This window comes from Centropristis striata, chromosome 24, assembly GCF_030273125.1.
Source record: "Centropristis striata isolate RG_2023a ecotype Rhode Island chromosome 24, C.striata_1.0, whole genome shotgun sequence".
Lineage (NCBI taxonomy): Eukaryota > Metazoa > Chordata > Actinopteri > Perciformes > Serranidae > Centropristis > Centropristis striata.
The window spans coordinates 89303-109772 of record NC_081540.1 but is presented as its reverse complement, the minus strand read 5'-3'; the positions used below and the strand labels follow the sequence as shown (position 1 = coordinate 109772).

General features: G+C 41.1%; 1 protein-coding gene across 3 annotated transcripts in view; it reads left to right on the top strand.

Annotated features, from left to right (window-relative positions):
* The window catches only part of LOC131962688 (inactive dipeptidyl peptidase 10-like), a 70425-nt gene that overhangs the window by 32914 nt on the left and 17041 nt on the right, over positions 1-20470 (top strand). The window contains exons 1-15 of one of the 3 annotated variants that reach the window (XM_059327679.1): positions 797-1394; positions 4017-4131; positions 4259-4354; positions 7359-7453; positions 9528-9602; positions 10031-10083; positions 10189-10270; positions 11208-11328; positions 12144-12298; positions 12412-12509; positions 13272-13395; positions 17261-17299; positions 17407-17514; positions 18633-18724; positions 19736-19783. In XM_059327679.1, the coding sequence (XP_059183662.1) occupies positions 1341-1394; positions 4017-4131; positions 4259-4354; positions 7359-7453; positions 9528-9602; positions 10031-10083; positions 10189-10270; positions 11208-11328; positions 12144-12298; positions 12412-12509; positions 13272-13395; positions 17261-17299; positions 17407-17514; positions 18633-18724; positions 19736-19783 (1355 nt within the window). In that variant the 5' untranslated portion in view covers positions 797-1340. Of the gene's footprint in view, positions 1-796; positions 1395-4016; positions 4132-4258; positions 4355-7358; positions 7454-9527; positions 9603-10030; positions 10084-10188; positions 10271-11207; positions 11329-12143; positions 12299-12411; positions 12510-13271; positions 13396-17260; positions 17300-17406; positions 17515-18632; positions 18725-19735; positions 19784-20470 lie in introns of those variants that run through there. The other 2 variants (XM_059327678.1, XM_059327680.1) reach the window with 2 other exon arrangements.

Below are 20470 nucleotides of genomic sequence, written 5' to 3'. Positions count from 1 at the left end.
ATTTACAGATACATTTATATTATATTTTATATTTTATATATTATATTATACAGATATAACAGCAGATATATAACAGGAGATATTATATTATTATTATATTATAACAGGAGAGTACAGCTACAATCCTCTACTTATTTACAGATACATTTATATTATAAATATTATATTTTATATATTATATTATACAGATATAACAGCAGATATATAACAGGAGATATTATATTATTATTATATTATAACAGGAGAGTACAGCTACAATCCTCTACTTATTTACAGATACATTTATATTATATTTTATATTATACAGATATAACAGCAGATATATTATTATTAATAATAATATTATTATTAATATTATAATAGTAGACTTCAGCTCTAATCCTCAACTTATATACAGATAAATTTATATTATAATATTATATTTTATATATTATATCATACAGATATAACAGCAGATATTATATTATTATTACTATTGTTATTGTTATTATTATCTTGTAAGTGTAGATCGGAGCGTGAAGTGATGGTGTAGAGGTGACATCATGGTGGTATAAATACCACAGAGAGCATCACATTAACCCTTTAATATATCATTTAATTAAACCATGTGCAGCTCACATTAATTTAACTACACACACTTTAATGACATGATAATAAGTTATAATTTCCTGTTGCGACTTTAATTAAATGGGACTGTTTTTATCTAACCATTATTATTATTATTATTATTATTATTATTAATAATAATAATAATAATAATAATAATGTATAAATAATATCAATGTGACTGGAAATATTGTCCTTTTATACCTTTAGTTAAAATACCCTTTGATGTATTATCTGAGACTAAAACACCAGAAATGATCCAGTATCTTAATAAAACATAAACACAGCTGATACTTTCTTAATTAACAGTTTGTTCATTAACTGTCTTTATTTTAAGTGTTTCTGTGGACATTAATCCTGTTAAAACTACTTTTACTGAGCCACAAATATAGAAGGTGACACCGGATGTGTAAATTAATAAGAAAATAAAAGCCTATCACAAAAAAATGATCAAATATTAATGTATTATTTAATGGGCCTTTAATGTCTCTGATGATATTCTCCTAAAGAAAACATCACTCAGGAGCAGATTAATAGATTAATAATATTAAATAGAGACGTGGACTTTACCAGAAATAGACACGCTGCGCTTTATTGTGAAAGTCTGGGCCGGAAGTCGTGCCGGTGGTGAGTCCCGGTAGCTTCCCGCTGGTCTAAATACCGAGCCGACGCTCCGGGATGATTACCGGGAGACTCGCTCCACCAGCCGGACTACACAGACCAGGATCCGGATCATGACGGCGGCCAAAGACCCGAACAAGAAGCCCAAAGAGGGCCAGCAGGACGAGGTAGGACACAAGACCAGGACCAGGGACAGAGACAGAACCAGAACCAGGGACAGAGACAGGACCAGAACCAGGGTTAGAACCAGAACCAGGGACAGAGACAGAACCAGGACCAGGGTTAGAACCAGAACCAGGGGACAGAGACAGAGACAGGACCAGAACCAGGGTTAGAACCAGAACCAGGGGACAGAAACAGGGACAGAGACAGGGACAGAACCAGGGACACAAACAGAACCAGGACCAGGGACAGAGACAGAGACACAACCAGAACCAGGACCAGAACCAGAACCAGGACCAGGGGACAGGACCAGAACCAGAACCAGGACCAGGGGACAGGACCAGGACCAGAACCAGAACCAGGACCAGGGGACAGGACCAGAACCAGGGACAGAGCTCAGAGAGAGGCGGTTATTATTTTATTAATACAGCATCAGAGACGTGTTGGACAGACTGACGTAGAACTGTTTATAGATTAATATAAATATATTTAACATGGTTCAATATTAATATTATGTGTATTAAATGTGTGTGTGTGTGTGTGTGTGTGTGTGTTCAGTGATGTAATTTATTGTTGCTGAACATCTTTAATACTCAGAAATAATCTGAACACAGACAGAGTTTAATGATCTCAACTGTCCTCAGAGACCAGCAGGTGTGTGTTTCAGCAGGTGTGTGTTTCAGCAGGTGTGTGTGTGTGTGTGTGTGTGTGTGTGTGTGTGTGTGTGGCCTTCATCAGTATTTTATTATATTAACTGTAATAGTAATTCATCATGAAACACATAACTAGATTATTATATTAATATATGGATTAATATATCTATTATCTATCTATTTATATAATAATATTAATATATATTAATATTATTAATATATATTAATATTATTATGTGTTTATTTATGTGAAAATTTCTGTATTTCCCTCTCAGTCCTCTCTAGTTACACACACACACACACAGAATTAGCTCTGTGATGTGTGAAGATGCTCTTCCTGCTGCTGACTGTGTGTGTGTGTGTGTGTGTGTGTGTGTGTGTGTGTGTGTGTGTGAACATTTGATTGTCATTTTTCTGACACATTCTGTGTCTCTTCTCCTGATTATGATAATATGTATATGTATAATATATATATAGATATATAGTGAGTGTGTATATGATGTTGTTGTGATTTAAAGGGCCAGTGTACCATTATTATTACATCATTATTATTAGTCCCTCGGTGTGTTTGTAAACAGCTTCTCTGCTTTTTGTTGACAAACAACAACACATTGGTGTGTGTGTGTGTCTGCATTGATGTTTATGTCAGATAATAGCCGCTGACTCAGTGTGTGTTGCAGAAGTGTAACAAGCTTTCACTGTTGGCCTCCCCACAGTTTCTGTTGTTAGCTCTGTTAGCTCCTTTAGGACTGTTAGCTTTGTTAGCTCTGTTAGCTCCTTTAGGACTGTTAGCTCTGTTAGGACTGTTAGCTCTGTTAGCTCCTTTAGGACTGTTAGCTCTGTTAGGACTGTTAGCTCTGTTAGGACTGTTAGCTCTGTTAGGACTGTTAGCTTTGTTAGCTCTGTTAGGACTGTTAGCTCTGTTAGGACTGTTAGCTTTGTTAGCTCTGTTAGCTCTGTTAGGACTGTTAGCTTTGTTAGCTCTGTTAGGACTGTTAGCTTTGTTAGCTCTGTTAGGACTGTTAGCTTTGTTAACTCTGTTAGGACTGTTAGCTTTGTTAGCTCTGTTAGGACTGTTAGCTTTGTTAGCTCTGTTAGGACTGTTAGCTTTGTTAGCTCTGTTAGGACTGTTAGCTTTGTTAACTCTGTTAGGACTGTTAGCTTTGTTAGCTCTGTTAGGACTGTTAGCTTTGTTAACTCTGTTAGGACTGTTAGCTTTGTTAGCTCTGTTAGGACTGATAGCTTTGTTAGCTCTGTTAGGACTGTTAGCTTTGTTAGCTCTGTTAGGACTGTTAGCTTTGTTAACTCTGTTAGGACTGTTAGCTTTGTTAGCTTTGTTAGCTCTGTTAGCTCTGTTAGCTTTGTTAGCTCTGTTAGGACTGTTAGCTTTGTTAACTCTGTTAGGACTGTTAGCTTTGTTAGCTCTGTTAGCTTTGTTAGGACTGTTAGCTCTGAAAAATTAACACTGGAACAAAAATCAGCGTGATTGAAATGGGCGATCCTGCAGCCGACCACCAGCTCTTTATATCTTTATATCTCTTTATATTCACTCTGTGTTTGAGAGACTGAAGGGGATCTGAGGAACTTTACTCCAGATATTAGATTCAAAACCAAACGAGTTTTATTTACCAGGAGCAGCGAGAGGAGAGTTATCTTTCATACGTGACTTAAAGACATGTTGAGTTGTTGTTAACAGATCAGCGGACTGTGTTGCTCCTTATACCTGATCTCCTGCTGGGAGCTGCTGTTCTTACTGCGGCCACCAGAGGGCGCCACCCCACACAAACAAGGACACTCACAACAATAATAATAATAATAATGATGATAATAATAATAATAAGCAGCGACTCCTGATCTGCTTCTGTCCGTCTGTTGGACAGAGAACAGCCCGAGTCCTGCAGACTGTTTGTTTGTTTCTGAGCTGTTGGTGGTAAACAACAACAACACTGACTGTTTGTTTGTTTGTGTGTTTAGGAGTTTGTGGACGTCAGCCCTCCTCAGAGGAACTGGAAGGGCATCGCCATCTCTCTGCTGGTGATCGTGGCGGTGTGTTCTCTCATCACCATGTCGGTGGTGGTCCTGACGCCCGGTACGCCCCCTGACCCCTGACCTCTGACCCCTGACCCCTGACCTCTGACCCCTGACCTCTGACCCCTGACCTCTGACCCCTCAGAGCTGAAGGGTTACTAACTGGATGTGGTTCTGTGTTTCTACAGCCGAGCTCCCCGGCAGCAGCAAGTCCAGACTGACCGTCTCAGACCTGTACCGACCCGAGTTCAGAGTCCACGACCCCGAGGCGACCTGGGTCAGCGGTGAGTCCTCACAGAACCAGAACCCTAACCCCTAAACCCTGACCCTCATAGAACCAGAACCCTAATCCTAACCCCTAAACCCTGACCCTCATAGAACCAGAACCCTAACCCCTAAACCCTGACCCTCATAGAACCAGAACCCTAACCCTAACCCAAGGCGTCCTGGGTCAGTGGTGAGTCCTCATAGAACCAGAACCCTAACCCCTGACCCTCATAGAACCAGAACCCTAACCCTAACCCCGAGGCGTCCTGGGTCAGTGGTGAGTCCTCATAGAACCAGAACCCTATCCCCAGGCCTAACCATAGCTGCAGCACAAACAGAAGGACAAACTGGAGCCTGAAGGGAACACGAGGCATTCAGGTTCAGACTGAGGGAGTTCAGGACATTTACAACAGAAACATTTCTCCTCTCAGCTCTGAATGTTTCTGGTTGAGCTCCCTGACCTTTCTCCTTCCTCCTCTGTGTCTCCGGGCCACAGCACCTCCTCATTTCTGCTCTACGCTACATAGACAGGAGGTGCAGCTCCTCCTCTCTGGTTCCTGTTGTGAAGCTCTGACAGATTGTGTTTGTATTCAAGACGAAAAAAAGATTCAGGAAGAAAATAGAAACTGAAACACAGAGACAGACGAAGGCTGCATTTAATGTTTGATTCACTGTGTAAATATGTCCACAACAAGACAGACAGACAGACAGACAGGAGGAGAGACAGACAGACAGACAGACAGACAGGAGGACAGACAGACAGACAGACAGGAGGACAGACAGACAGGAGGACAGACAAACAGACAGACAGGAGGACAGACAGACAGACAGACAGGAGGACAGACAGACAGGAGGACAGGCGTCCTCTCTGCTGTGTCCTTGGCCTCCACAGGGAGATAATACTAATGATGTCCTGTGGCCTGTGGCTTCACACACACACACACACACACACACACACACACACACACACACACACTGATGCATGTGTAGGTGTCCTTGTGAGGACCTTGTTTCTGGTACATCAGATCTCAGCAGGACCTCGGATCAGTTTTCTCTGAGTGAACGTGTTTCATCTCTAACAGCTTCCTGTTGGTTAAACTCTGAATGCAGCAGATAATATATATAATATGTAATATATATATATATATATATATATATATATATCATACTTTATTAATATAACTCATTGTGTTTTATAAGGACCTCAGACAGATGAAACTCATGATGCTAAACCTGGTAAACACATAAAGAATTAGTGTTTTTATTTATATTGTGATATTCTGCAGCAGCTTTTTATTGAGACAGATGATGAAGTCTGTTTTAGTGCCGGTCCTCCTCCAGATATTACTTATTTCTCTGTAATAGAAACTGGAACTCTAATCCATGATTTAATATGAGCAGAAACCCAGGAGATCGTCTGACTCACATCCAGACACTCAGAAACTCTCAGAAACAACAAATGGAACAAACAACAACATGTGAGCTGCAGCTGCTTCACTTTATGAAATCAGAAACAATCAGGAACCATCAAAACCACCAGGAACCATCAGAAACCATCAGAAACCACCAGGAAGCATCAGGAACCATCAGAAACCACCAGAAACCATCAGAAACCATCAGAAACCACCAGAACCACCAGGAACCATCAGAAACCACCAGAAACCACCAGAAACCACCAGAAACCACCAGGAAGCATCAGGAACCACCAGAAACCACCAGAACCACCAGGAACCATCAGAAACCATCAGAACCCATCAGAAACCACCAGGAACCATCAGGAAACCACCAGGAACCATCAGAAACCATCAGAAACCATCAGAAACCACCAGGAACCATCAGAAACCATCAGAAACCACAAGAACCACCAGGAACCATCAGAAACCATCAGAAACCATCAGAAACCACCAGGAACCATCAGAAACCACCAGGAACCATCAGAAACCATCAGAAACCACCAGGAACCATCAGGAACCACCAGAAACCATCAGAACCACCAGGAACCATCAGAAACCACCAGGAACCATCAGAAACCACCAGGAACCACCAGAAACCATCAGAAACCACCAGGAACCATCAGAAACCACCAGGAACCACCAGGAACCATCAGAACCACCAGGAACCACCAGAAACCATCAGAACCACCAGGAACCACCAGGAACCACCAAGAACCACCAGGAACCATCAGAACCACCAGGAACCACCAGAAACCATCAGAACCACCAGGAACCACCAGGAACCACCAAGAACCACCAGGAACCATCAGAAACCACCAGGAACCATCAGAACCACCAGAAGCTGGTTCTGGAGGTTCTCAGCGTTCCTTCTTCTGAAGCATCTCATTAACAGTTCTGGTGATAATAAATAAAGCTGCTTTATATCACATCAGACCACTAAACATCAGCTACTTACATAACAGAGTGTGTGTGAGTGTGTGTGTGTGAGTGTGTGTGTGTGTGTGTGTGTGTGTGTGTGTGTGTGTGTGTGAGTGTGTGTGAGTGTGTGTGTGTGAGTGTGTGAGTGTGTGTGTGTGTGTGTGTGTGTGGTTTGGCAGTGACCCGTATGAGTAAAACACATGAATAATTCATTATTTATGATGCTGAGAGAAGAAGAAATGTCCTTTTTATCCTCCAAACACACAAACATGACACACAATAACAGCTGCATTAGTTTATATTTTATTTTATTTTTATATTTTATATTTTATATATTTATTTATTTATTATTTTTATCATTATTCATTAAAGACTTTAAACATCAGATATTCGCTAATCTGATGAGCAACACGAGCTCCAACTGCTGCAGCTTCACCCTGAAACATCTGAGGAGGAAACTAACCGTTTAGTGTTCATAGAAGAAGAAAAAGAAGATAAAACCAAACAAAGTGTTTCATATCTGCTGCTGTTTCTGATGTGTGTGTGTGTGTGTGTGTGTGTGTTTCTGATGTGTGTGTGTGTGTGTGTGTGTGTGTGTGTGTGTGTTTCTGATGTGTGTGTGTGTGTGTGTGTGTGTGTGTGTGTGTAGACTGGGAGGTGGTGTACAGGAACCGTGACGGACACGTCATCAAGTTTAACTTCAACACCAACGAGACAGAAGTCATCGTCACCAACAACACCTTTGTGAGTTCTTCTTCAGATTATTATTATTATTATTATTATTGTTATTATTATTATTATTGTTATTGTTATTGTTATTATTATTATTATTGTTCTTTTCTTTTCTTTTGAATTTGAGCCGTTTTTTTTCTCTCCTCTTGTTGCTCCTCAACGCTAAAATGAAAGACAGCCGAACATCTAAACATATTTCTGATGTCATTTAAAGTTTCAGTTAAACTCTGATAACAAACATCAACAGAAACACGTTAATCAAACCGTCTGATCAGTTCTGATATTAAATTATTGATACATTGAGAACTTTCATGTGAAAATTCAGACTCAGAGATCAATGTTTTCATAAAGCTGCAGAATGTTTTTCTGTTTATCAGTTAGTAGTTTTAGGATGTAAAGGTCCTTTAAATCTGTCTGTCTGTCCTCCTGTCTGTCCTCCTGTCTGTCTGTCTGTCTGTCTGTCTGTCTGTCTGTCTGTCTGTCTGTCTGTCCTCCTGTCTGTCTGTCTGTCTGTCTGTCCTCCTGTCTGTCTGTCTGTCTGTCTGTCTGTCTGTCTGTCTGTCCTCCTGTCTGTCTGTCTGTCTGTCTGTCTGTCCTCCTGTCTGTCTGTCTGTCTGTCTGTCTGTCTGTCCTCCTGTCTGTCTGTCTGTCCTCCTGTCTGTCTGTCTGTCTGTCTGTCTGTCTGTCTGTCCTCCTGTCTGTCCTCCTGTCTGTCTGTCCTCCTGTCTGTCTGTCTGTCCTCCTGTCTGTCTGTCTGTCTGTCTGTCCTCCTGTCTGTCTGTCTGCCTGTCTGTCTCTGTCCTCCTGTCTGTCTCTGTCCTCCTGTCTGTCTGTCTGTCCTCCTGTCTGTCTGTCTGCCTGTCTGTCTCTGTCCTCCTGTCTGTCTGTCTGTCTGTCTGTCTGTCTGTCTGTCTGTCTGTCCTCCTGTCTGTCTGTCTGTCTGTCTGTCTGTCCTCCTGTCTGTCTGTCTGTCCTCCTGTCTGTCTGTCTGTCTGTCTGTCCTCCTGTCTGTCCTCCTGTCTGTCCTCCTGTCTGTCTGTCTGTCCTCCTGTCTGTCTGTCTGTCTGTCTGTCCTCCTGTCTGTCTGTCTGCCTGTCTGTCTCTGTCCTCCTGTCTGTCTGTCTGTCCTCCTGTCTGTCTGTCTGCCTGTCTGTCTCTGTCTGTCTGTCTGTCTGTCTGTCTGTCTGTCTGTCTGTCCTCCTGTCTGTCTGTCTGTCTGTCTGTCTGTCTGAAACATGTTCCAGCACCAATAAGATATTTTAACTATGAACTATAACTACTATATAATAATAATAATAATAATAATAATAATAATAATAATATTAATAATAATAACTACTATATTATAATCCATGAATAACTCGGGATTATCAATCACCTGCTGCTGATGCAATAAATCACTAAAACATCACGCTTGTTCACATGTGAATCAATGTGTCAGCATTAATAATCAATAATAAATAATTAATAATAATGATTCCTTCAGTGTTTGTTAACAGCAGCATCATAATAATCAGTTATTCATAAAGAGACTCAGCAGCAGCTGCTTCACCTCTTTTCCTTCTTTTTTTAATCGTTGCATCAGAGAAACGATGAATGAAACAAAGTGGAATCAGTGATTTAACAGCTGCATTTAATGTTTTATTCATAAACAACAAAAGAACCAAATCACCATCATTTAAACCAGACGGGCTTTAAAGTCTGATAATAATAAGTCTGATGATTAATAAAGTCTAATAATTGTTGTCTGCTTGTTCTAACATCTGTTCTCCTGCTGTTTATCTCTTTATTTATTCATTTATGTTTATTTAGTTTGGTGTCAGTTCCTGTAACTGTCATCATGTTTATAATCTAAACGTTTGTGTTCTTTGACACTTTTAAAAAAGACTAAAGATTTTCCTTTTTGGTTCCTCCCGTCCACTTGGTTTTTAGTTTACATATGTATACTTTTATTGTTTTTAGCTGTTTAATCCTTTTTAATTAGACTGTTATGCTTCTAACCTGGAGCACTTTGAGATTCCTTTAATGTAAAGTGCATTACAAATAAAATGTGTTATTATTATTATTATTATTGTTGTTTGTTCAGGCGGCCTTCAAGGTGGAGAAGTTTTCTCTGTCTGCAGATCTGAAGTACGCTCTGTTCGCCTACGACCTCAAACAGGTCAGAGACGAGAACACACACACACACACACTGTTCCTAAAGAAGGAAAGGAGGAAGTAAAGAAGGAAGTAAGAAGGAATTAAAGAAGGAAAGGAGGAAGTAGAAAAGGAAGTAAAGGAGGAAGTTAAAAAGGAAGTGAAAAAGGAAAGGAGGAGGTAAAGAAGGAAGTAAAAGAGGGGAAGGAAGGAAGGAAAGGAGGAAGTAAAAAAGGAAGTAAAGTAAAGTAGGAAGTAAAGAAGGAAGGAAAGGAGGAAATAAAAAAGGAAGTAAAGAAGGAATTAGAGGAGGAAGTAAAGAAGGAATTAAAGAAGGAAAGGAGGACGTAGAAAAGGAAGTAAAGAAGGAAGTAAAAGAGGAAAAAGAAAGAAGGAAAGGAGGAAGTAAATAATATTTAAATATCTCAGACTTTGTGTTAAACTGTCGTTCAGCTCTACAGATATTCCTACACGGCGTCTTACATCGTTTACAACATCTACACCAGGTAAACAAACATTCAGCAGCTGAGGCTTCTGTTGTTGTTGTTGTTGTTGTTGTTGTTGTGCTGCAGCGTCTGACTGTGTGTGTGTGTGTGTGTGTGTGTGTGCAGGGAGGTGTGGGAGCTGAACCCTCCGGAGGTTCAGGACGCCGTCCTGCAGCACGCCGCCTGGGGCCGCCAGGGACAGCAGCTGGTCAGACTTTATTATTATTATTATTATTATTTATTTGTTTATTTAGTGTTTGTGCTCTGACCTCGTCAGCTGACTCACTTTACACGTCACTGCTTCACATCTTCTTTATGCAACGAGACAAACTGAACCTGGAATCTGCTGTTTCAGGTTTGTAGTGTCTCAGATTGAGACTCTTCCTGTGAATCAGTTTAACATCAAACATGATAGATAGATAGATAGATGGATGGATGGATGGATGGATGGATGGATGGATGGATGGATGGATGGATGGATGGATGGATGGATGGATGGATGGATGGATGGATGGATGGATGGATGGATAGATAGATAGATAGATAGATAGATAGATAGATAGATAGATAGATAGATAGATAGATAGATAGATAGATAGATAGATAGATAGATAGATAGATAGATAGATAGATAGATGGATGGATGGATGGATGGATGGATGGATGGATGGATGGATGGATGGATGGATGGATAGATAGATAGATGATAAATAGATAGATAGATAGATGATAAATAGATAGATAGATAGATAGATAGATAGATGATAAATAGATAGATAGATAGATAGATAGATGTCTAGATAGATGGATGGATGGATGGATGGATGGATGGATAGATAGATAGATAGATATAAATGTTATAGACACGTCTCTAACTTCAGACTTCTGACATCCAGCAGAACTGGATTCAGCACAAAATACTGTAGGAGCAACCAAGAAAACACTTTTACCCCAAAATGCCAAAATACCAGCTCACTTTCTGAAGGGTTTTCCCAGATTGGGTCCTGTCTGTTATAAATATTATTGATATATTAAATATCAGCAGCATGTGACTGAGAGATAATAAATGCTGAGGTGGACTCAGGATGTTTTACAGCATCAGAAACAGGTTTATAAACGAAGCGTCCTCCTCTAACTGTCTCCAGATCTACGTGTTTGAGAACAACATCTACTACCAGTCTGACGTGAAGAGCAACTCTCTGAGGATCACGTCTTCAGGGCTGGAGGGCGTCGTCTTCAACGGGCTGGCCGACTGGCTCTACGAAGGTCTGACCAGTAATTACTGTAATAACCTTACAGAGGATTAGAGGATTAATCTGACATGTTCCAGTCCTGGACTAGAACCAGACTCAGTCGGTCCCAGCTGAGAGAAAAACTAATTTAATTCATCAAACAGTGTCGAAGGGTTAAATCCATTATAATAGCAGTAAAGACCTTCAGACCTTCAGACCCCACAGTGGATCAGTCTGACTAGAGTCCCCGTGTTGCTGCTGAGAGTGAATCTATGTTTCTGGAAGCTCTGGGTCTCTAGTTATGGTTGTAAAGTTTCTCCCAGCAGCAACTTCTACACACTGAGCTCACTCTTCCTCTGTTTGGTTGTTTAAACTGTTCAGATTAGAGTTTTTGGTTTAAAAGAAACGGAGCAGAGCAGAATGGACAAACTGGACAAATCAACAAGGATCCATTGAGTCTCAGACACGACGAGGAAACATCTGATTCATTTCACACTGAAACACTTTAACTTTCGGCTGTTTGACAGAATGTTTCTGCAGGAAGATGAGCAGCCAGAAGCTGTCTGTCTGCTCAGATAAATACAACTATTACATTCATAAAGTGTCTGTCTGTCTGTCTGTCTGTCTGTCTGTCTGCCTGTCTGCCTGTCTGTCTGTCTCTCTGTCTGTCTCCCTGTCTGTCTGCCTGTCTGTCTGCCTGTCTGTCTGTCTGTCTGTCTGCCTGTCTCTCTGTCTGTCTGTCTGTCTGTCTGTCTGCCTGTCTGTCTGCCTGTCTGTCTGTCTGCCTGTCTGTCTGCCTGTCTCTCTGTCTGTCTGTCTGTCTGCCTGCCTGTCTGTCTGTCTGTGTAGAGGAGGTCCTGGGGTCCCACCTGGCTCTCTGGTGGTCCCCTGACGGAGAGCGTCTGGCCTTCCTGACCATCAACGACTCTCTGGTCCCCAACATGGTCCTTCCCCAGTTCACGGGCAGCTCGTACCCCCGAGGCCTCCAGTACCCCTACCCCACGGTGAGACAGCAGGGCATGCTGGGAAACAGAGTCCTCACTAGCATCTCACTGTTAGCATCAATAATTATAATATAATAATATAATAATAATTATAATGAATAATCTGTGTTCAGGCCGGACAGACGAACCCCAGCGTCAAACTGTCAGTGGTCAACCTGGTCGGAGCCCCACACACTCAGGAGATACGGTCCCCAGACCAGCTGAGACACAGGTACACACACACACACACACACTCACACACACACTCAGGAGATACGGTCCCCAGACCAGCTGAGACACAGGTACACACACTCACACACACACTCAGGAGATACGGTCCCCAGACCAGCTGAGACACAGGTACACACACACACACACACACACACACACACACTCACACACACACTCAGGAGATACGGTCCCCAGACCAGCTGAGACACAGGTACACACACACACACACACTCAGGAGATACGGTCCCCAGACCAGCTGAGACACAGGTACACACACACACACACACACACACACACACACTCAGGAGACACGGTCCCCAGACCAGCTGAGACACAGGTACACACACACACACTCAGGAGATACGGTCCCCAGACCAGCTGAGACACAGGTACACACACACACACACACACACACACTCAGGAGATACGGTCCCCAGACCAGCTGAGACACAGGTACACACACACACACTCAGGAGATACGGTCCCCAGACCAGCTGAGACACAGGTACACACACACACACTCAGGAGATACGGTCCCCAGACCAGCTGAGACACAGGTACTCACACACACACACACTCACACACACACACTCAGGAGATACGGTCCCCAGACCAGCTGAGACACAGGTACACACACACACACTCAGGAGACCCGGTCCCCAGACCAGCTGAGACACAGGTACACACACACACACACACTCAGGAGACCCGGTCCCCAGACCAGCTGAGAGACAGGTACACACACACTCTGTCTGTCTCTCAGTGATTTCTACGTGTCGATGGTCCGATGGGTCGGCGTCTCTCACCTCGCCGTCCGCTGGATCAACCGTTCCCAGAATGCATCACTGCTGACGCTGTGTGACGCCGCCGTCGGAGTCTGTCAGCAGGTGAGTTTACCTGAGTTTATTACTGAGTTTATTACCTGAGTTTATTACTGAGTTTATTACTGAGTTTATTACCTGAGTTTATTACCTGAGTTTATTACCTGAGTTTATTACCTGAGTTTATTACTAAGTTAATTACCTGAGTTTATTACCTGAGTTTATTACTGAGTTTATTACTGAGTTTATTACCTGAGTTTATTACTGAGTTTATTACCTGAGTTTATTACCTGAGTTTATTACTGAGTTTATTACCTGAGTTTATTACCTGAGTTTATTACTGAGTTTATTACTGAGTTTATTACCTGAGTTTATTACTGAGTTTATTACCTGAGTTTATTACCTGAGTTTATTACTGAGTTTATTACCTGAGTTTATTACTAAGTTAATTACCTGAGTTTATTACCTGAGTTTATTACTGAGTTTATTACTGAGTTTATTACCTGAGTTTATTACCTGAGTTTATTACTGAGTTTATTACCTGAGTTTATTACCTGAGTTTATTACTGAGTTTATTACTGAGTTTATTACCTGAGTTTATTACCTGAGTTTATTACTGAGTTTATTACTGAGTTTATTACCTGAGTTTATTACTGAGTTTATTACTGAGTTTATTACCTGAGTTTATTACCTGAGTTTATTACTGAGTTTATTACCTGAGTTTATTACTGAGTTTATTACCTGAGTTTATTACTGAGTTTATTACTGAGTTTATTACCTGAGTTTATTACCTGAGTTTATTACTGAGTTTATTACCTGAGTTTATTACTGAGTTTATTACCTGAGTTTATTACCTGAGTTTATTACTGAGTTTATTACTGAGTTTATTACCTGAGTTTATTACTGAGTTTATTACCTGAGTTTATTACCTGAGTTTATTACTGAGTTTATTACTGAGTTTATTACCTGAGTTTATTACCTGAGTTTATTACTGAGTTTATTACTGAGTTTATTACTGAGTTTATTACTGAGTTTATTACATGAGTTTATTACCTGAGTTTATTACTGAGTTTATTACTGAGTTTATTACTGAGTTTATTACTGAGTTTATTACCTGAGTTTATTACCTGAGTTTATTACTGAGTTTATTACCTGAGTTTATTACTGAGTTTATTACCTGAGTTTATTACCTGAGTTTATTACTGAGTTTATTACCTGAGTTTATTACCTGAGTTTATTACTGAGTTTATTACCTGAGTTTATTACCTGAGTTTATTACCTGAGTTTATTACTGAGTTTATTACCTGAGTTTATTACCTGAGTTTATTACTGAGTTTATTACCTGAGTTTATTACCTGAGTTTATTACTAAGTTGATTACCTGAGTTTATTACCTGAGTTTATTACCTGAGTTTATTACTGAGTTTATTACTGAGTTTATTACCTGAGTTTATTACCTGAGTTTATTACTGAGTTTATTACTGAGTTTATTACCTGAGTTTACCTGAGTTTATTACCTGAGTTTATTACTGAGTTTATTACTGAGTTTATTACTGAGTTTACCTGAGTTTATTACTGAGTTTATTACTGAGTTTATTACTGAGTTTATTACCTGAGTTTATTACTGAGTTTATTACCTGAGTTTATTACTGAGTTTATTACCTGAGTTTATTACTGAGTTTATTACCTGAGTTTATTACTGAGTTTATTACCTGAGTTTATTACTGAGTTTATTACTGAGTTTATTACCTGAGTTTATTACCTGAGTTTATTACTGAGTTTATTACTGAGTCTATTACCTGAGTTTATTACTGAGTTTATTACCTGAGTTTATTACTGAGTTTATTACCTGAATTTATTACCTGAGTTTATTACTGAGTTTATTACTGAGTTTATTACCTGAGTTTATTACTGAGTTTATTACTGAGTTTATTACCTGAGTTTATTACTGAGTTTATTACCTGAGTTTATTACTGAGTTTATTACCTGAGTTTATTACTGAGTTTATTACCTGAGTTTATTACCTGAGTTTATTACTGAGTTTATTACCTGAGTTTATTACTGAGTTTATTACCTGAGTTTATTACCTGAGTTTATTACTGAGTTTATTACTGAGTTTATTACCTGAGTTTATTACTGAGTTTATTACTGAGTTTATTACCTGAGTTTATTACTGAGTTTATTACCTGAGTTTATTACTGAGTTTATTACTGAGTTTATTACCTGAGTTTATTACTGAGTTTATTACCTGAGTTTATTACCTGAGTTTATTACTGAGTTTATTACTGAGTTTATTACTGAGTCTATTACCTGAGTTTATTACTGAGTTTATTACCTGAGTTTATTACCTGAGTTTATTACTGAGTTTATTACTGAGTTTATTACTGAGTTTATTACCTGAGTTTATTACTGAGTTTATTACTGAGTTTATTACCTGAGTTTATTACTGAGTTTATTACCTGAGTTTATTACCTGAGTTTATTACTGAGTTTATTACCTGAGTTTATTACCTGAGTTTATTACTGAGTTTATTACTGAGTTTATTACTGAGTTTATTACTGAGTCTATTACCTGAGTTTATTACTGAGTTTATTACCTGAGTTTATTACTGAGTTTATTACTGAGTTTATTACTGAGTTTATTACCTGAGTTTATTACTGAGTTTATTACCTGAGTTTATTACCTGAGTTTATTACCTGAGTTTATTACTGAGTTTATTACTGAGTTTATTACTGAGTCTATTACCTGAGTTTATTACTGAGTTTATTACCTGAGTTTATTACTGAGTTTATTACTGAGTTTATTACCTGAGTTTATTACCTGAGTTTATTACTGAGTTTATTACCTGAGTTTATTACTGAGTTTATTACCTGAGTTTATTACTGAGTTTATTACCTGAGTTTATTACTGAGTTTATTACCTGAGTTTATTACTGAGTTTATTACCTGAGTTTATTACCTGAGTTTATTACCTGAGTTTATTACCTGAGTTTACCTGAGTTTATTACTGAGTTTATTACCTGAGTTTATTACCTGAGTTTATTACCTGAGTTTATTACTGAGTTTATTACCTGAGTTTATTACCTGAGTTTATTACCTGAGTTTATTACTGAGTTTATTACCTGAGTTTATTACCTGAGTTTATTACCTGAGTTTATTACTGAGTTTATTACCTGAGTTTATTACCTGAGTTTATTACTGAGTTTATTACCTGAGTTTATTACCTGAGTTTATTACTGAGTTTATTACCTGAGTTTATTATCTGAGTTTATAACTGAGTTTATTACCTGAGTTTATTACTGAGTTTATTACCTGAGTTTATTACTGAGTTTATTACCTGAGTTTATTACCTGAGTTTATTACTGAGTTTATTACCTGAGTTTATTACCTGAGTTTATTACCTGAGTTTATTACCTGAGTTTATTACTGAGTTTATTACCTGAGTTTATTACTGAGTTTATTACCGAGTTTATTACCTGAGTTTATTACCTGAGTTTATTACTGAGTTTATTACTGAGTTTATTACCTGAGTTTATTACTGAGTTTATTACCTGAGTTTATTACTGAGTTTATTACCTGAGTTTATTACCTGAGTTTATTACCTGAGTTTATTACCTGAGTTTATTACTGAGTTTATTACCTGAGTTTATTACCTGAGTTTATTACTGAGTTTATTACCTGAGTTTATTACTGAGTTTATTACCTGAGTTTATTACTGAGTTTATTACTGAGTTTATTACCTGAGTTTATTACTGAGTTTATTACCTGAGTTTATTACTGAGTTTATTACCTGAGTTTATTACTGAGTTTATTACCTGAGTTTATACCCTGAGTTTAACCCTAACCAGATATAATTATTTTTAATAAATCAGGTGATTATAAACAGAAGGATCCTCCTTCTGCAGCGTTTTCATTTTCTTGTCTTTAATTCAGAGACTGGAGGATTCTTCAGAGACGTGGCTCTCGCTGCAGGTCAGAATAACACTAGATTATTATTTATGTTTATGTTTATATTTATTATATATTTATATTATATATATTTATTATATGAGGAGAGGTGACGTGTCGTCTGTCTGCAGAGAAACGAACCTCTGTTCTCTGCCGACCGGAGCCGCTTCTTCCTCACGCTGCCGGTGAGACAGGGAGGACACGGAGACTACAACCACATCACCATGGTTACCAGGAAGGTGAACCAGAACCACAGAACCCCAGAACCTGTCCCCCGTCCTCCATCAGAACCCCAGAACCTGTCCCCCGTCCTCCATCAGAACCCCAGAACCTGTCCCCCCGTCCTCCGTCAGAACCCCAGAACCTGTCCCCCCGTCCTCCATCAGAACCCCAGAACCTGTCCCCCCGTCCTCCATCAGAACCCCAGAACCTGTCCCCCATCCTCCATCAGAACCCCAGAACCTGTCCCCCCGTCCTCCATCAGAACCCCAGAACCTGTCCCCCATCCTCCATCAGAACCCCAGAACCTGTCCCCCATCCTCCATCAGAACCTGTCCCCATCCTCCATCAGAACCCCAGAACCTGTCCCCCATCCTCCATCAGAACCCCAGAACCTGTCCCCCATCCTCCGTCAGAACCCCAGAACCTGTCCCCCCGTCCTCCATCAGAACCCCAGAACCTGTCCCCCCATCCTCCATCAGAACCCCAGAACCTGTCCCCCATCCTCCATCAGAACCCCAGAACCTGTCCCCCATCCTCCATCAGAACCCCAGAACCTGTCCCCCATCCTCCATTAGAACCACAGAACCTGTCCCCCTTCCTCCATCAGAACCCCAGAACCTGTCCCCCATCCTCCATCAGAACCCCAGAACCTGTCCCCCATCCTCCATCAGAACCCCAGAACCTGTACCCCATCCTCCATCAGAACCCCAGAACCCCAGAACCTGTCCCCCATCCTCCATCAGAACCCCAGAACCTGTACCCCATCCTCAATCAGAACCCCAGAACCTGTCCCCCATCCTCCATCAGAACCCCAGAACCTGTACCCCATCCTCCATCAGAACCCCAGAACCTGTCCCCCATCCTCCATCAGAACCCCAGAACCTGTCCCCCATCCTCCATCAGAACCCCAGAACCTGTACCCCATCCTCAATCAGAACCCCAGAACCTGTCCCCCATCCTCCATCAGAACCCCAGAACCTGTACCCCATCCTCCATCAGAACCCCAGAACCTGTCCCCCATCCTCCATCAGAACCCCAGAACCTGTCCCCCATCCTCCATCAGAACCCGTCTCCATCCTTCAGACGTCTCAGTTCTTTCTGCTGTTTGAATCTTTGTACCTGGTTCTGGTTTCAGCTCCGCAGTGATCAGGACGAGGTCCGGTACCTGACGTCTGGCGGCTGGGAGGTGACCCGGATCCTTTCCTACGATGAAAACAACCAGATGGTGTAAGTTTGTCTTAATTCAGATTAAATGTTGATGATGTGTGTAAACTGGTTTAATCAGAACTCTTCTGGTCTGAACTGAACTAAAGATGGACTGGAGTCTTCAGTCCTACCTGGTCCAGCAGCTCAGACTGGAACAATAACAGCTTTGTGTTTACAGTGTGATTGTCTGTAAACATTTCCATGTTGAGGTCAGAGTCATGTTGTAATCTCAGGATTGGTTGGATTGATTAATAATCAATCATCAAAGACACTTACAGTAATAATTCAGCTGCTCAACAAACTGATTGCTGATGTTTAGATACTTGTTATGAAATGAGTTTTCTCTGTATATTGTGTTTAATGTTGGCTTCACTTCAGAACACACAGATCCTTTTTGTCCTGATTGAAGCAATTTTCACATTTTCCAAGAAACTTCAGGTTTTGTGACAAGTCTTTGTGACACTCGGTGAAGAGACGGTCATGATCTTTGGGTAGTGACCAAAGAACGAGATCACGGATACTAGCGGCTGAAATGAGCTTCCTCCGTAGGGTGGCTGGGCTCAGCCTTAGAGATAGGGGGAGGAGCTCAGACATCCGGAGGGAGCTCGGAGTAGAGCCGCTGCTCCTTCTCCTCTAAAGGAGCCAGCTGAGGTGGTTTGGGTTTCATCTGGTAAGGATCCTCCCGGGCGCCTCCTGTTAGAGGAGTTCCAGGTCCAACTGGTAGGAGGCCCCGGGGAAGACCCAGAACACGGTGGAGGGATTATATCTCTCTCCTGGCCTGGGAACGCCTCGGGGTCCAGGAGGAGCTGGAACGCCCTGCTTAGCCTGCTGCCCCCGCGACCCGGCCCCGGATAAGCGGAGGAGAATGGATGGATGAAGATATTCTGAAGACATCTGCTGGAGGACCGAGTCTGTTTACTGTCAGACTCAGACTCAGATGACAGATGTTTCCCCTGTTTACTGTCAGACTCAGTGGTCCAGATGTTTAAATCTGTTGACAGTGATCAGATGTTTGTCCTCTTGTGTCCTCAGATACTTCCTGAGCACAGAGGAGTCAGCTGAGCAGAGACACCTGTACAGGTAAACTCCAGAATGACTTGTTGGTTCTGTTTTAAAGCCTGTTGTTGACCTGTTGTTGACCCGTTGTTGACCTGTTGTTGACCTGTTGTTGACCTCAGCGTGTCGACCCTGGGCCTGTTTCCTCGCCGCTGCCTGACTTGTTGTTGACCTGTTGTTGACCAGTTGTTGACCTGTTGTTGACTTATTGTTGACCTGTTGTTGACGTGTTGTTTACATGTTGTTGACCTGTTGTTGACCCTAGCGTGTCGACCCTGGGCCTGTTTCCTCGCCGCTGCCTGACTTGTTGTTGACCTGTTGTTGACCAGTTGTTGACCTGTTGTTGACTTGTTGTTGACCTGTTGTTGACCTGTTGTTGACCAGTTGTTGACCTGTTGTTGACTTGTTGTTGACCTGTTGTTGACGTGTTGTTTACATGTTGTTGACCAGTTGTTGACCTGTTGTTGACTTGTTGTTGACCTGTTGTTGACGTGTTGTTTACATGTTGTTGACCTGTTGTTGACCTCAGCGTGTCGACCCTGGGCCTGTTTCCTCGCCGCTGCCTGACCTGTTGTTGACCCGTTATTGACGTGTTTTTGACCCATTGTTGACATGTTGTTGACCTGTTGTTGACCTCAGCGTGTCGACCCTGGGCCTGTTTCCTCGCCGCTGTCTGACTTGTTGTTGACTTGTTGTTGACCTGTTGTTGAC